Genomic DNA, 18003 nt, shown 5'->3' with positions numbered 1-18003 from the left:
CAAAACTCGTTTTCCCCATGCATTTTTCCATAGGACCTTTAGTCGCAGCTACAGCCCGAACAGCTGAAAAGAATTACTTGAAATTTGGCAGAGAGGTAGCCATAAGGTCAAGGAAGTGCCTTTTGTAGGTCTGGTGTAAATCTGTTCAGTATTTCCTGAGAAGAGCATTTAAAAGCATATCAAGATCTATACGCGCGCACCGTGCGAGCACCCTAACGTGCGCGAGCGTTATTCTGATTGGTGGTTACATGTTAGTCAATGTTTGAATCGGTCAAAATCAGGAAGTGTCGGCCGCCATTTTTCAGTGCGAGAGTGAAAAAGAAAGGTGGCGAACGTGAAAAGGGGGCAGGGTAGAGTTCCTGACCCCCTAGCCTTTGTCAGGGGGTCCCTGAAGGACCCCGAAGGCAGAAAAATATATATATATATATTTTTAAATCGCAGGGGTGCGCGCACGTGCGCGTACGGTGAAAAACCAAAGAAAAAAATATATATATTTTAAAAAGGAAAAAAATATATAAAAAAAATACATAAATTTAGCATTTAAAAAAACCTTTGAAATTCACTGAAAAAACCATAGGTTTCACACATGTTATAGTTGGGTGGATATTTCACTCGTAAAAAACCAATGAAATTCCCCCGTTATAGTTGGTTCAGATAACTATAACTCGCGTGACCGCCACTCTATCACAAGGATGATGTCATCATTGATGTCATGAGTGATGCCACTGACCATGTCATGAGTGATGTAATAAGTGACGTCATCAGCAGAGGATTGCGGTCGCGCGAGTTATAGTTATCTGAACTAACTATAACGGGGGAATTTCATTGTTTTTTACGAGTGAAATATCCACCTAACTATAACATGTGTGAAACCTATGGTTTTTAAAGTGTGTGTGTGTGTGTGTATGTGTATGTGTGTGTATATATATATATATTTTTCTTTTTTTTTTTTTACTACAAACTGACCATTGTGGGGTGGTATGCCCATTTTGACTCTTAACAAACTCCATATAGAAATTGCTCCGAGGCCACTTTGCACATAGGATCTTGTAAGTGCCTAGAAGTTCTACTGGAGGCGGAGACAGAGGTGGGTGGACTAAAATCAGTGGATTTTTGACTTTCCCACTGACTAGCTTAAATAGCTGAATAATTAGCCCTGCAACACCTCCTTTAAATTGAGAATGAGGGACCAAACCAGTTTTGATGGAGCATGATAGTGGCACTAATGCCACTCTTCTGGCTAATCCAAAGGTCAGTGAGACCTAGAGACTGGCTGTTATGAAATCACTGTATTCGTGTTGGTGGTTGGGAGAAAGGCGAAATAACCATTCTTACAATCTTGTGACTTGCCTATTTTTTCCCCTCCAGGCTATCTATCACGATTTGGATCTTACAGTAAGATTTCACTGCAGGCATCTATACCTCCTTGCAGTAACCTGGATGAAAATATTAATTACAAATGTGAAGTATCTTTTTGTTTGGATCCTTTCTAGGGCTCGGCTCTGCACCTGCTGCTTCATCTCAATCTCTTGTCACTAGACCATGGTTGAAGGATCCGGCCATGTCACTGCTGCAGGCTGTCATTGTGGAGCAGACCACACAACAGAAGCTCCAAATTACATTAATGGAGGATTTGAAACCCTGTGACCCAGAGAGCCTGGAATTTGACTTGGCCGATGCGCCTAGTAAAGGTAAAATTGTCCTCCCCTGAATCTCCTGCCTGGGATCACATCTTGCTTTCTGCTTTCAAAAGTTTGCATGGGTTCAAAGAAATGTTACTTTCTCAATACATATACTATGCGTCATCTGCTCTGGTGTAACTGTTATAAACTGTATGGATTTATAGGTCGTTGATTAGGATTGATGCAGGTGAAGTGGCAAACTGTAGATACAGTTCCTTAATTCAGGGTCTCCTTTATATACCCCTTTGCAAAACACATCCAAGAGTAAATGTGTATTTTCTGTGCCCTTGCATATCTCCAGTTGTTTCCACTAGCTGATTATCTTGTTTTTTTTTTTAAATATATTTATTAGTTTCACCATTACACAGTTAGCACAATATATCACATAATCTCCAATAGTAGATTAGATTCTCATACAAAAAAGATTTTTCATACAATAAGATAACATCAATACAGAATTCCAATGCCACATACAAACAGAATTATCCTGACTTTTCCGGCTTAACCCTTTTAACCAATACCCTCCTTCCATTTTATTATAGGGTCCCATATCCTTAGCCCCAATTTCCTTCCTGTTTTACCTTTCCGTGCATATATATTTTTCTCCATATTATAAGTGGACAATAAATTAGAAAGCCAAACTTGCATTGTAGGAGGGTTTTTATCCAGCCAGGCCCTGGCTATGCAGAGTCTAAACACTGCCATTGCAACAAAAATAAAATCCCTCTGGATAATGTTAGTATCCGTTGCAATTCCTAGCAGTATTTCCGGGGGGTTTAAGATAACTTGAATATCCAGGGAGGCATCAAGAAATTTTTCTATATCTTTTAACACTGTTTGTAATTGTGGACAAACCGCAAAAATATGGATTTGATCTGCCTCAGGGGAACTACACCTTGGGCATGTAGTGCCGGCGGTGCCCCCCCACTTTGCTATTTTTGCCGGAGTAAAATATAACGAATAAAGAGTTTTATAATGCTGCGATTGCAGCGGCGCTGAACAGAGGAGAGTACGCCCTCGATCCAGTGAATCGTTAAACCAACTGGGCTCCCCTGTCAGCTTATCTGCCCACTTCATCATCTGCTTATCCAAGTCGTCTGGTTTACCTGCTAGGAGATTCGCATAAAAGCTCCTAATGGAGCAATCCCCCCCTAACCTTATTTCCTCCAGTATATCTACCTTTTCAAACCCATTCTTTCCACCCTGTTTATCACCCAAAAAACTTCTTAACTGCAGAAATTTGAAAAAATCCCTTCTGTCTAACCCAAAAGTATTTGCTAAATCCTTAAATTGAATCATCACCTCCGAGTTCCTCAGGTCTCCAAGCTGGACCACCCCCTTCTCCGTCCAAACCGCCATTGTACTGTCCCAAAATATCTGCTTTGGGAGGGAGACATTTTTATACAGTCTGGTATATCTATTATATCTGCCCAAGCCAAATTTTTTCCGCACTGCATTCCAAATCTTAATTGCTGCTTGTACCGTCTTGAACCTGGTTCTTTTATAGTATGCAAAATCAATACATTTAAGAAAGGAATTCTCCACCTCAGGTCCCAACACTATAGCGTATATTCTAGATGAATCATTACGTGTTCTGTCATCGAGGTCGCCCCCGCCTACTAACCCACGCATATATTGTAATGCAGCTGCCCAATAATACAATCTGAAATCAGGGGCTCCCCAGCCTCCTCTCTCTCTAGGCAGAGACATGAAGCGGTATGCCCTGCGAGTCTTTCCCTGGGCCCAGATAAATCTGTTTAACATATTTTCAAGCTCATTAAACCATTTCAATTCAAGCCATAGCGGAATTGTCCTAAAAAAATATAAAAATTTTGGCAGTATTAACATTTTTATGACATTGATACAGCCCATTAAAGTCAGATGCAAATTATTCATTCGACCCAAATCCGCCTTAACTTTTAACATTAGGGGTGCCAAGTTCTTCTGTACTAGTGACCCCAAATCTGCTGTAATTGCAACCCCCAGATATACCGCTGAGTCAGTGACTCTTTGATCGTTGAAGACGATATACTGGTTACATATTATTTGTGTTTTAGAGCTATTTAGGCTATACCCCGATACCTGCCCAAACCTTTGTGCTTCAGCCTCAATTTCTCCTATGGCCATGCTAGGGTTGGGGGTCAAGATGGCCACATCATCAGCATAGGCAAGGGTCTTCATTATACTTCCATTCAATCTTATTGGAGGGATCCTTACGTTATTATCTAAATTCCTTATCAAAGGGTCCAGATAAAGTGCAAATAATAATGGGGAAGATGGACACCCCTGTCTGGTCCCTCTTCCAATACTAACTGCTGTTGATTTACCCCTGTTGACTCTTATCCTTCCTGACGGGTTTTTGTACAAGGTCTGCATTGCGGTCGTAAAGCTATTCCCGAAACCATTCCACTTAAGTATTTGCCATAGATATTCCCAGGAGACCCTATCGAACGCCTTCTCAGCATCTAAGAAGAGCGCCGCCATAGGGTCCCCGAGGCCAGCCGCCGCATCAAAAGCTGTAATTACCTGTCTAATATGTTGTGTGGTCCCTTTACCGGGAATAAACCCGTGCTGAGTATGGCTTACTAAACCCTCTATTACTTCTGCCAATCTTATTGCTAATATCTTAGAATAGACTTTCGTGTCAGCGTTCATCAATGTGATAGGCCTATATGATCCTGGGAGCAGCAAGTTCTTTCCTTTTTTTAAAATAACGATAATGTCTGCTTCCCCCCATGATTCGGGGATCATATCCCCTGTCTGTGCTTCCAACATAACCTGAAACATGTCTATTCCAAGAATTTCGTAAAATACTTTATAAAACTCGACCGGGAGCTGGTCAGGACCGGCTGCTTTGCCTGATGGCAATGTATTTAGTGCCGTATAGAATTCCTCCCAGCTAAAGGGAGAATCCAGTCTGTCCTTTTCTTCCATAGATAAGACCGGAGGAATAATCTTACTAAGATAATTTTGAATCTCCCTTATAGACGCTCCCCTGCCTCTCGTGTATAGCTCTTCGTAGAATTCTCTAAACACTTCCCTCACCCCGATTGATGCAGTGACGCTAGTTCCATTCCTATCCCTAATCTCCTGAATATCTGATGCTGCTAATTTCTGTCTCGTGCGTACTGCTAATAGATGGCCTACCTTATCACTTAACTCGTAAGCAGCTTCCCTTTTAGTTAGATAGTTCTCTACTGCTTTTTTTGAAGTACATTCTGTCGCCTCTGCTCTGAGAACGGCTAGTTTTAATAAGTGTGCTTCTATTGATACCTTATCTCTTATATCCCTAACCAATTCCTCCTCTACTCTTAGTATCTTTTGGTAAACCTCCCTAATTTCCAGCCGTGTCTTTTTTTGTGATGAAAACACATAGCTCATCGTCTCGCCCCTTACTCCGGCCTTAAAGGCATCCCATATTATTCGTGATGGAGCCGTGCCTTTATTGATTTCCCAATACTCCTTAATCCAATTAGACATGTAAACCCTATATCCCTCATCCCTCAGCAGGGCTCTGTCAAATGTCCATTGCGCATCCTTTCGCATTGCCTGGCCTACTCTAATCGTCAGTATCAATGGATTATGATCCGAGATAATACGTGGCTGCTTTTCTATCTGTGCCTCTGACATCAGGGAAGATGAAATCAAGAAATAATCTAATCTGACCAGAACCTTGTGAGGGGCTGAGTAATAAGTACTACCATCACTACCTAAGTTTAGCTTAATCCATGGGTCCCTTAATGAGTTGTTTGACACCATATCCATGAGTGCCTTATGAGTTCTCTTTTTTCTCCCTGCGTATTTCCCTCCTGGATATAAAAATGAACTACTGGGATCATGGATATTAAAATCACCACAGCATATAATTGGTTCGGGCCATAAAGCCAACTCAATGTCCAGAAATTGAAAGAGTTCGGGATCATCCTCTGTTGAGCCATACACAGAGACTATAGTGCATTTTTCCCCTTTAAATTTTATTTCAACGATTACCCACCTCCCCCATTGATCTTCCTTTTTCTTTATCACCTCCACATCAGTGGATCTTCCTAGTATCGCCACCCCCCTATGCTTAGTCCCTTGTTTTGTGTTTGCTAATACCGCAAAACCTAGGTGATCCAATAGATAACTCTTGGATGCTTCGACATGAGTTTCTTGAAGACAAACCAAGTCCAGCTTAAGTGTCCTAAGTAATGCCGCCGCCCTAATCCTCTTCCCTGAATCATTGAGACCACAGATATTAATGGTAGCAATCCTACAACTCATTAGGACCCATCATAGGTTCGACCCAGCATTGCATACCTTATTCTATCTAATGTTCTGTTGTGACTTGTAAAGCATATCTTATGATTTTGCTGATTTTGATTATCATTTAAACTCCACCTTATAACTAATCTATGTTGTGCTCTATGAGTTCCGTGCGTGAAACATTGTGCTCTCCTGTGTTGCTTCTTAACCACTACCTCCCCTTTTTTTTCTTTTTTTCCCCTCTTTTTACCTCCGTCCTCCACCCTCCCCCCCCTCCCCACCCTCTGTCCTCTGTCCACCACCCCCCTCCCCCCCTCCCTACACTTACTGGCAAATAGGTCCAGAGACCTATGTGCAGCCGCTCTAGCTTGCGGCGACCGCTCCTCACTCGCCCCCCGACACCTAACCCCTATTTTATCCTATTTCATCCTAAACCCCACCTATGTGTTTTTTTAATAACTTTCGGGGCTTTAGTACTTAACATTTGACATTTTTATCTTACAATTCTCAGCCCCCTTTCTGCGATTTAATTTCCTCTAAAAACTGTTGGGCCTTAATCTCAGAGAAAAAAACACTCGTTCTGCCCCTAAAGACCACCTTTAGTCTTGCCGGAAATAAGAGGAATGCCTCGGACCCTAGAGCCTGGAACGGTTTGATGAGCTGTCTGAGTTTCCATCTTCTTTCTACCGTTACATGGCAAAAATCCGGTCTAGTAAAGAATGTGGTTCCCTCAAATGTTCTTCTCTTGTCAGGTCTAGCCTTATTTATAATTTCCTCCCTGAGCAAGAAGTTCCCCACATATACCAAAATGGCTCTTGGAAGTGGGGGTAGACCTGCCTGGCTCTTGGTCCCTTGGTTTTTCCTAACCGTGAAGGGGAATCTGTGGGCACGTTGGATCTCTCTTTCCCATTCCCACTGTGATTCAGGGAAAGCTCCCCTAAACAAATTAACCACGAACTGCATAATGTTGTCTCCCTCTTTCCCTTCTGCCACCCCCAAAATGCGAATGTTATTCCGCCTCTGACGGTTTTCGAAGTCTTCCAGTTTCCATTGCAAATCGCTAGACAGTTTTTCTTGTTCCTGTTTGAAATCCTGCAGACTCCCAAGGTCATCCTCTATTTTTCCAGTCCGCTCCTCTACCTCAGTCACTCGCTGGGCAAGCCCTTCATAGAGTTTATTGACCTTCTTAAGGGTATTGTGGATTTTCTTTGTGGCTTGCCTGGCCCTCCGACTTTCCGATCTTGCCTCCCCTTGCATCTGTTTAAGTGTAGCACAAATCGTGTCAAAAGGGGCAAGGAACTGTGCAGGAATGGGAGTACTATCTAGGGTCTTGCCCTCCTCCGCATAAGACTGTGACGTTGCGGAATAATCCCAGTCCAACTTCTTCCCCTCTACTGTAGGTGATTCCAATTTGCCGCCGTACCTCTTACCCCTTGCCTTTCTCTTTTTCTGTGTAGCCTCTTTCATAGAGAAGTTTGAATCAGAACTTATTTCTTCGTCCGATTCCCCCTCTTCTGATGTGTCATCGGTTGACTGGGAGATGTCTGTGTCCTCATTCAGCGAAAAGAAACATTCGCCATCGGCTGAGGCTCCCTCTTTTTTCTCTGGGCCCATATTTTTAACATCAATAACCAACATAGGGTCTTTTCCTGTTGGGATACAGTCATTATTTGCTTCCTTGCCCCTTCCTTCCTTGCCCCTTTTCCCGCTCATTTCAGCTTCCAATTGTGTAAGTGCCTCTAACATGTCCATACTTCCAGATAACCCAGGTACAGATACAGATAAACGCTTACTAGAATCCGGCATCAAGTTGTTTTTAAGCCCCCTTGTTGCTTCCTCCTGACAGTCATTGGGGGATATAGATTGTATTACCTTAGGTTCTGTAGTGCCTGCATTGCCTTCTCCGCCGTCTCCGTAGCTGCCGGCGAGTGCTGCCGTCGAAGTGTGTGGTTGCTTAGCAACGGACGCCTCCGGTGCGTCCTCGAGGACGCTCGTAGTCACGGTTCGCTCGCTTTGCTCGGTGTCTGACTCAGGCTGCAGAAGAGGGCTTTTCCTGGCTGTGAAGGCTTCCGTCAAGGTAGACTGCCTCAATGTTGCGTCTTTCCCCTTGTTCTCACCCTGGGCTTCACTTGCAGACGTATCTTTGAAATCCTCCGGGACTCGTCTGGAGCGGGTTTGATCGAGGCTATTTGACCCCGTTGAATCCGTTTTCCGCTGCTCCTCGGCACACTCCGTTTTCTCCGTTGCCCGAGGTTTGTACACCTTTTCATTTTTCTTCATCCTTTGGGGTAATATCGTTTTCCGTATTGCACCTGACCCTCGCTGCTGTACTCCCGAGGGTGGATCGCCACTGCATTTCTCATCTTCTCGCTGAATCTTCGCTGAATCGAAGTTTGAAGGATTTGTTTTCTCTTTATCTTTAAGGGCTTTTACCAATCGCGCTGGCATTCTCGTCAATAGGGCCCGCACCGAAGTTTCCCAGTCACTTAGTCTTAGAGCAAACTGCACGAGCTGAGTTTTAGACTTGGGATATTTTGACCTAAGGCTGGTTAGTCCTGCTTGTATCCAAACAACGAAATCCATAGGTTAGATTATACAATCTTCATCCACTGGCCATTAGGTGTATCGGGGGGGAGAGAGCTGGAGCGTCTTCTCACCACAACCTCACGGCGGCCATCTTGCCTCAGACAACTAGCTGATTATCTTGGTTGGGAATAAAGATTTGATATTTGAAATTATGCATCCTTCATGGTCAACTGGTGGGGTAGGTGTGCTTGGAGAGGGTTTCAGGCCCACTTACCGTCCGTCTTATACTATGTCTGAAAATAGGCTTCACAGTAAAATAAAAAAAATCCTCCCTGTAAGAGGTTTAGGTTCTGACAGGATTCAAATCTGTCCCTTGTACTCGACACACCCTACTAAAGCATGCTGCTTTTTCAGTTTATGCTTCTTTGCTTAGTATAGGGTATAAAGGCCAAAAGATCATTGTCCTGACCTCCGGTATGGGGCAGCACTGATTTACTTTACTTGAGTCTGAGTGCTAAAAGAATAGCTGCAAAGCCAGTATCTGAGCATGCAGGCGAAGTATTTGTGAGTGGTCTGTTGGGTGTAGTGCATGGAGGGAGGGTGTGGTAGCAGGACCGTCATTTTGAGGCTGTATTTAAAACCCGACTCATCCAAGATCATTTTGTTTGTTCTTTCAGGGGTGGTGTAAAGCTTGATGGTTATGCTCCTTACGGAGTCCCAACATGAGCGCCTTCTGCCATCAGAACGAAGTGTATATTTTGACTAGTTATATCTTAAGGTTCTGTTTTTTTTTTTTTCTGTATTTGATAGTTATGATACGTTTGCCTCATTATTTTCACTTTCTTTCAAGCAGGTGGGTTAAGCAATTGACTACTGGACCTGGAATTGTTAAAATATATAGCATGCACAATAGCAGTCAGAACTATGATGCCCCTGGTTATTGGTAGGTGCATAATTAACAGTGAGAGTAGGTATGCTAGTAGAAATACTAATGTGAGTCTTTACCTAGGAATTGTGTGGATTGTCTTAAGTATCTAGCTCCTTTCTTGAGGGAAGCAAACCAGTGGTGGCTGACCTTTAAATGTGTGGGGGGGGGGGTGTAATCCTTAGTTCATATTCCAATGAGCTTCTTGAAGGGTTCCCCTAACACTTTCTTTCACTAAGGGCCTCATTTTCAAAGATTTGGTGTAGGGCAGTGCCACAAGTCTAGTCTCGAAGGCAGGAATGCACAATGTCTACTTAATAGTAAATTCCTGTCCTTTCAGTCAGCACCCAATTTAGTGCCCAGCGCAAACGCAGGCACCCTTGTTCTGTGTTGTCGGTGTTTTTGTGCGGGCAGGGACAACTTGTTGCACCAAAAGAATCCATGGAGGCATTGTCCTTGCACTGTGTGATGCATTCTGCAGCACAGGGAAAGAAGAAAAAGAAACTACAATAAATGAGAATTTCTTCTCGTTAAGCCTGCTCTGGGCAAGTATAAGGTTTTGGTGCTGCCCCAGGTTTGTGACTTTGTAAATCTGGGGCAGCGAGCAAAATGGCATCCGAGTAGTTTTCCCGCAGCTCCCACCCCTCGCTGCACATCCTGTTATGGTAGACTGCAAACAGACTCATAGCTTGATGTAAGCGAAAATGCTGGCAAACTGGAGCCTTGTTTCTCTCCCACACCCTGTAAATCCGCTGACTACCATAATTTCAGGATCTCGAGGCGTACCTCAGGTGACAGTGCGGCACGACTCTGGTTGCCGTAGTCCCCTTGATTGCAATACAGGGGCTGAGGTTCTCCCTCGCAACCCCTACTGGGCGAGCAAGTTCTCCTGAGCTGATGGCAGACAGAGGGGCAAAGGTTCTAAAATCAAAGACCTGGGCTGCAGTTGCTGTTACTGCAGGTCAGCTCCCAGCTGGCATCCATCTCAGTCTATCGCGCACCAGGAACCCTCCAGAGACGGGAGGGGAGGAGCAGGAGGAAGGGCGATGAGCCGACTGGTACAGGAAGGAAGAGACTCGTTCGGGGGAGTAACTCCACAGCAGTAGGTCAACCAGCAATCTCTGACCTATTTCAGCTTAAACACACTAGAACCATGCAAAATTAGGTGGTGACTACAGCTGCTCCCTTATCAGTCACCAGAGCTGCTCCTATCCAGGTGTTTGAGAATGCTTTAGCGGATACACATTCCTCTGGGAATCCAAATGCAGGTGAGAAGAATCCTGTTATCAATCCTATTGTGGCTGTAGAGGGCGAATCACGGTTTAAAGAAACTTTGGTTAGTCCTGCAACCACTGATAAACATGATCACAGGTGGCTGGAGGGTCCCTCTTCCATCCTCCCAGGATAATCAAACTACTTTGCTAGATTATGACTCCCTGGGGAAGGCAAAGTGATAGCTTCTCCTGGACCTATGGGGTGGTAGAGCGATTTATTTTTCTCTAACTGATGACTCTGACTCTTCAGTGCCTGAACTAGAATCTTCGACCTACACTTTGTCGTGCTAAACAAGCTGTAGTTTTTGGGGTGAATCTGTTGTCCTCGCCAGGCACAGGTCGGTCGGAAGGAAGGGTTCGAGGAAATCAATGAGCCTGAGAGAAACCGACAGCAGGTGATTCGAAATCCAGGGTGCGAAATCCAGGCTCCCCCTGGAAACACGCCACTGACTCTTACATAGGATTACTCTGCCGTTCAACTACTTGATCAGTAAGGGTGGAGTATCAACCCTCGGGATCTGCCTCGACTGACTGGCACTACATCAGGAGCGGTATCAAGCAATGTGATTGAACCCACACCATCCATGATCTTGGCCACTATTGAGCGGATGCGGGGGGAGTTTCGGACTGACCAACTGCCCCGAGATTTCCAACAGGATGACTATGGTAGAAGCACGCACAGACACACAAAATTGAGGTCTCTGAACTAAACTCTGATAATTTCCCAAGATCCCAAGTTTACGGACCTGATGAGGAAACCTTGAGGAGCACGAGAACAGACCAAGGATAAATAGCTTGATTGGGCATTCCGGAAGGTGCTGAGGGAGGAAACTCGAGGTATATGCACTCCTAAAGGGTGCATTACCAGAACTCATTGATTGGGACTGGGGGAAAAAGTACTTCTTTGAGCATTGTGTGGGACATATTCAAAGCCTGCCTAGGGGGTGGGGGACTCTAAGGTTCTCAATGAATCTTGGGAATCTCGGGGGGGGGGGGGGGGTCGGGGGGGGGGTCGGGGGTCAGGGGGGGGGGGGAACCTCTGGCACAGCAGTGCCAGTAATCTCCGAACTGGGGGATGCCAGTGGTCTTGACACCTCCCCTGACACTGGCTTCATCTCCCCTCCTGGCTACGGAGGAGGGTGCTACACATTCTGTGGTACTGCTCAAGGCGGCCGAAGCCCTTGGGCTGGAGTTCCCTGCTGTGGCCGTGAGGATTAATCTCCTCACTGAAGTGCTTCAACCGCCAGTAAGCTCCTCGGAGCCTCTGCTGCAGTTCAATGAAGCACTGACTGTTGTCTGCAGGGCACCTGGTCCAAGCCCTCCACAGTCCCTCCCGTGGACCAGAAAGTGGCCCGGCACCGCTGCCCCGAAGCGGGCGACCGTGGCCCCCCCCCCCCACCTCCAGTCGGTGCACCCCACGCCAGAGAGCCTGGTTATCCAGGACTCTACCTCCCAGACCGCCTTCCCATCAGCTCCCCCGGATCGAGAATACAAAAGGTTGGAACAGTTTGGGAAGAAGCTGTTCTCCTCCCTTAGTTTGGGATTGCGGTCTATCGACACCGTGTGCCTTTTGGACCATTAAACCCACTCATTGTGGGATACGGTGGCGGACGTGCTACCCCGGTATCAGGAGGAGGCCCGGACACGGCTCACCTAGGCTCTTGCCGAGGAGCGGGATGCAGCACGGTGTTCAATCCGATGTGGGCTGGACACCACGGACTCACTAGGCAGGGCAATTGCGACCATGGTGGCGATTCGTCGCCACGCCTGTCTGAGATCCACAAATTTCTCTGGGGATGTCCAGAGCACCCTCATGGACATGCCTTTTGATGGCTGTCGCCTTTTTGGCGACAAAGCGGATAGTGCGCTGGAGCGCTTTAAGGACTCCAGGGCTACGGCCAAGTCCTTGAGCCTCTCGGCCCGTGCCCCAAAATTCTGCGTTTCGACCCTTTCGTGGCCAAGGAAGGGGCGCCCTCTCACGTCAGTCTAGCCACAGGCCGCAGAACCAGCCTCAACGCGGACGTGGATTCCACCGAGATGGAGCAGGGGGACAAAGAGCCGGTCCGTCCACATCTGCCCCAGCAGCACCTGCCTCAAGGCCCTCCTAGTCCAAGCTTTCAGGCCCATTCCACGCCAGTGGGAGGCAGGGTTCGCCATCACCTGCTCCACTCGTGTACCATCACATCGAATAGGTGGGTGCTGCAAATCGTCCGAAGGGGCTACTCCCTCCCCTTCGAGGTGACCCCTCCAGCCATGCCACCGCAGTACCACAGCATGTTGGGGGATCACTTGCATCTTCTGCAGGAGGAAGTTATGGCCCTCTTGGCCAAGGGGGGGGCCATCGAGCACGTTCCTTGCCCAGAAGTAGGTCTGGGTTATTATTCCCACTACTTTCTGGTTCCCAAGAAGGGCAAAGGGGGCCTACAGCCTATCTTGGACCTCAGGAGTGTGAGAAGTTGGCCTGATGTATGATGTCACTAGTTATAGTGTACACCTTATATCAGTCCAAATACCCTTATGGTGATTGGTTGTAAAGTCAACCTTATAGACCAGCTATCATAGTGGTAGCATGGACAAGAGCAGTCTTAGGCTAAACTCTGAATGGCATGTGAAGCCAGCTGTGATACCACATATAATCCCTTGAATACCAAATGAAAGGACACCACAACAGATATATATATATATATAAAATAAAGTGTATTTATTCTAAGAAAACCCTCAGCACTCTTTATGAGATTAGAGGTAAGTACAACACAGTCTTATTAATGCATACAGTAAGTCACACAGGTAAGTAATACAGTTAGGCCCTAGGGGCCACGCAAACCATATACTAAGTAAGTGGTATAAGAACCACTGTCACGGAAATAGAATAGGCCTAGGGAATCGCTGGGGCTACACTAGACTACCACAGGATCGGAAGTGGGAGGCCCACGGGATTCGTGTGCAGAGTGGAAACACTCACGCGTAATGCGTAAAAGTCACTAGCAATAGTACAGTTCAGAAATAGATGGATTTAGGACACTTCCGGAGTAGCTAGGAAGTCGACACTTGAAACTTAGACACTAGGATAGTCACTACCCTGATGAGCACCGGAGTACCCAAGTTACCTAGCCCACAGGCTGCGGGTGCATAGGGTTGAAGTTGCGTCGGGTTTCGTCGTCGACTCCTATGGATGCCTGAAGAAAGGTGCTGACAGGCAGTCAGTGAAGAGTGTCCGGTGGATCCCAAGGCTGGGATCAAGAAGAGAGGAGACCTGCAAGCAGAGGGGACAGTCAAGATCACTAGCCAGTGATCACGTGGAACCAGGAAGGAACCAGACGATGTCGTGAAGAGTTGCAGGTGAAGGTGAAGCTAGTCGCTGCAGCCAGGAGGACCAGGAAGCGTCGAGGACGACCAGGACCAGGAGGCGAGCTGTCCCACGAAGGCTCTTGCTGTCGGCGGCGTCGAAGCTGGGCTAGGACTCACCAGGCCTTGGCAAGCGGAACCCACGAGGATCTGAGGACTTGCTTCAGGATCAGACCAGGAAGGTCTGGGGTGCTTCTTCTTTGCAGGGAAGCAGGAGCCAGTCTGGAGGAGCCAAACCAGCGCAGAAGATTTCAGGGTGCGTCGTCACAAAGGCCACTAGCCAGCGGGCAAGCAACCGGACAGACGCGGCAAGCAGGAAAATGCTGAAGGGCCCCACGCAGGACTCGTTGTGTGGGGGGCTGGTCTTCGGTGCAGATGGTGCTTGGGGGTGGGGCTTCTCAATCCCCGGTGCACAACTTCGAGGGTGCCTCAGAAGCTGCGCTTGAAGATACTAGCCACTTTTCCCAGGTAGCCGGTCCCACGTCGCTCGTCGCCTCCACGGATCTCAGCTCTGCTGCAGATGTGGATGAGGGTCGGAGAAGTCTGAGAGTCAAGGCTCTGGTCGGGCTCTGCAGTCGGTTCCTCGTAGAACGTTCGCAAAGCAAAGGGTAGTCTCTTGATGGTGCCTGTTTGCACAGGGTAGCCACTCCTTGGCCACAAGGGAGATTCTTCAGTCTTCTTCTTTCGTCGAATGTCAAAGGTCCAGAGTTTCTGTTCAGTTTTGCAGGTTCAGGATAATCTAAAGTCTTGAGGCCCAACTCCCACTCTTATACTAATCTGGGGGGCTGGGATACCTGCTAGGTCACGCCTTATGGGTGGGACCTGGGAGGGGGTGGTTACACCCACTTCCCTTTGTCCAGTTTCGCGCCAGAGCTGGGGCTGGAGTGCCCCAGCGCCGGTTTGAACTGGACTATGCAAGGAACACCTTGTGTGCCCCAGGCATGTCTCATTCCTTTCAGCCCACCCTGCCCCAATACACTAAAGGCTGTCTGGAGAGGTGCTAGCACCTCCCCAAGCAGGAAACCTATTGTCCAGGCCTCCCTGGCTGGGATCACTCCCAGCTGCAGGAGGTCAGACTTGTGTCGTGGCAGCAGCATCCATTTTGTGATGCTGAGGCTTTGGTCAGAGGTTGCACAGCAAAGTAGGATTTTAACATGTCTCTCCCTCTAGAAGGGAGGAATAATATCCTTATCACCAGAAATGGTATGGGGGTATTATTCCAAAGTGTTAGACTCCTTACACGACATGTTTTGATACAGCCCAACCATAGTTACCATAACCGTTTAAGATTATAAGGCACTTTAAGAGTATATGGTAGGCTATATCATAGAACAGCTATAAGGACATGGTTCCGAAAGCTGCAGACAGGCTCAGCTCATGCTAGAGCACCATCTCACATGTTACCAAGCACTCTGCCTCCAGGATTGTTAAGGCCTGCCATAGGAGTGACTGATAGGTACACATGTGTCTATATGTAAGTTAGGTATAGGAATACTACACCTAAGCAAGGGGTGATTACACGACCTTGCCCCAGCTGAGTGATCAGCCAGTTGTGTCTGATTGGAAGGCCAGACCAGGGGTGGCATAATACATGCTGCAGCCCCTGGGAGGCCTAGGGTACACCTATGCCCTGGGTACCTAGGGTACACTGTACAGGGTCCAATAAGGTGATCCTTACCAATTGGTTATGTACCTAGGGTACATGGAGTCCATTTTACAGAGAGCAGACAGCCTGAGACCCTGAATGGCAGGGTCTTCCACCTTCCTACAAGGAGCATCAATGCCTTCCTCTGGAAGAACTTCAAGATGCTCACCTTAGCTCAGGTCCTGGCTGCCGTAGACCCTAGGGTCTGGATGGTGGCGTTGGACTTGCAGGATGCTTATTTCCACATCCCCCGTCCTGACGGCCCACCGGCGTTACCTGCGGTTCACGGTAGTCCACAAGCACTTTCAGTTTACCGTGCTGTGGGATTCTGGATGTCACAGCGATGTCTTGCATGTGTCATCTGGTATCTCTAGCTAGTTAATATGATGTAGGAATGTTCTAGTGGTTACCAGGGTTAAGGAATGTATTGGTTTGAAGGTGGGGTTCTGGGACCAGGGACGGTTGATAAGAAAACTGTTGGCTGAGGAGTTGGCTGTAGGATTGGATGGGTCCTGTTATTTGGAATAAACCTGCACTTATCCTAAGGATCTCCAGTGTCTAAGCGTCTTATTCCATTCCAAGGAGATTCTTACATTGGCGTAGTCTGCAGCTGGACCAAGGAAGGACCCAACATCTGCAACGCTCTGTTTTATCATTTAAGGAAAAAAAAAGGTACTCTGTTTTTTATGGGGCTGGGAGCTTTCGCCGTGTAGGTCTTAATGTTTAAGTATTCGTCACGGGCTCGCCCCTTTATATTTTTAAAATAACTTGATAATTTGAAAAAACGAAAACACTTGAACAAGAATCCTTGGACTGATTTTGCAGCGCAATCTACCTTATAAAGATCTGGGGTTGGAGCTGCAGAGTTCGTTGTGTTTTTGGTGATATGTCAAGTACTGTGGAAAAGTCTGTGCTTGTGGTAACGAACTTCACATTATGATCACCGTCTTCAACGCTTTGTTTTGGCATTCAAATGAGGTTCTCTGGCTCTAACAAGCAGGGTTGGGAGCTTTCGCCGTGCAGGTCTCAATGTGGGCTAAGTATTCAGCATGGGCTCGCCCCTTATGTTTCTTACACGTGCTCCCCTTCGGCCTCACCAGTGCCCCTCGTGTGTTCACGATAGTGATGGCGGTGGTCGCAGCTCCTCTGCGAAGATTAGGGGTTCCAGTCTTCCTCCCTATCTCGACGATTGGCTGTTGAAGGTGGGCTCTCCCCAGGCAGTCGTCTCCCACCTCCAGACTACAGCCGACCTCCTGCATTTGCTGGGGTCTTCCATCAATGTGCCGAAGTCGCAGCTGCGTCCCTCCCAGAAGCTCCTCTGCATCGGAGCGGCCCTGGACTCTGCGCAGTTCCAGGTCTATCCTCGAACAGCGGGTTTGGGATCTTTCGGCCTTTATCCCGGGTTTCGGTCAGGTTGGTGCTGCGGCTTCTGGGACTGATGGCCTCCTGCATCCTGCTGGTACATCACGCCATGTGGCGGATGCGGGCTCTGCTGTGGGACTTTAGTTTCAGTGGGCCCAGCATCGGGGCAACCTGTCTGACCAGGTCTTTATCTCAGAGGACACTGCAAGACAGTTGCAGTTGTGGCTCACAAACCGCGATTGGGTCAGTGGCAGATCCCTCTCCCTACCCCAACCGGAGCACGTAGTGGTGACGGATGCGTCCCTCCTGGGATGGTGGGGGGGGGGGGGGGGCAAATGGGAGAGGCGGAGATCAGAGGCCTCTGGTCTCCAGCAGAGTCCCGGCTCCATATCAACCTCTTGGAGCTGTGGGCGATCAGTCTTGCACTGAAGGCATTCCTTCCCTCTGTCTTGAGAAGTGTAGTGCAGGTGTTCACGGACAACACCACCACCATGTGATATTGCAACAAACAGGGCGGGGTGGGGTCGTGGACCCTTTGTCAGGAGGCTCTGCGCCTCTGGACATGTCTAACATCAGGGCATCACCCTGGTGGTTCAACACCTGGCGGGCTCTCTGAACGCCAGAGCAGACTAATTCAGCCGCCTGTGCATGATGGATCACGAATGGCGTCTGCACTCTGACGTGGCGCAAGGACTCTTTCGGCAGTGGGGAGAGCCTTGGTTCGATCTATTCGCCACCAAAGAACGCGTAATGTCAATCAGTTCTGCGCGTTGGAATTTCCAAGGCAGCACTTGCTTGGAGACGCTTTTCGTCGCGAGTGGAGTCGCGGTCTGTTGTATGCCTTTCCGCCTATACCACTTCTGCCCAGAGTGCTGAAGATCAGGCGCGACCGGGCCCAAGTCATCCTTGTGGCTCCGGATTGGGCACGAAGATACTGGTATCCCGAGCTACTCGGATTGATCCCGATTCGACTGCCTCTTTGGGAGGACCTTCTGTTGC

The 18003-nt window shown here is 47.7% G+C and overlaps 1 protein-coding gene across 1 annotated transcript in view; it reads left to right on the top strand.

Moving 5' to 3' along the window:
* Positions 1 to 18003, top strand: part of LOC146812629 (uncharacterized) — a 314705-nt gene that overhangs the window by 35296 nt on the left and 261406 nt on the right. Inside the window, exon 6 of the mRNA XM_085615178.1 lies at positions 1494 to 1691. Within this exon, the coding sequence (XP_085471304.1) occupies positions 1494 to 1691 (198 nt within the window). The remainder of the gene's footprint in view (positions 1 to 1493; positions 1692 to 18003) is intronic.

Source organism: Triturus cristatus, chromosome 7 (assembly GCF_964204655.1).
Source record: "Triturus cristatus chromosome 7, aTriCri1.1, whole genome shotgun sequence".
Taxonomy (NCBI): domain Eukaryota; kingdom Metazoa; phylum Chordata; class Amphibia; order Caudata; family Salamandridae; genus Triturus; species Triturus cristatus.
The sequence above is the reverse complement of the archived record's forward strand: the minus strand, read 5'-3'. Positions and strand labels throughout refer to the sequence as shown.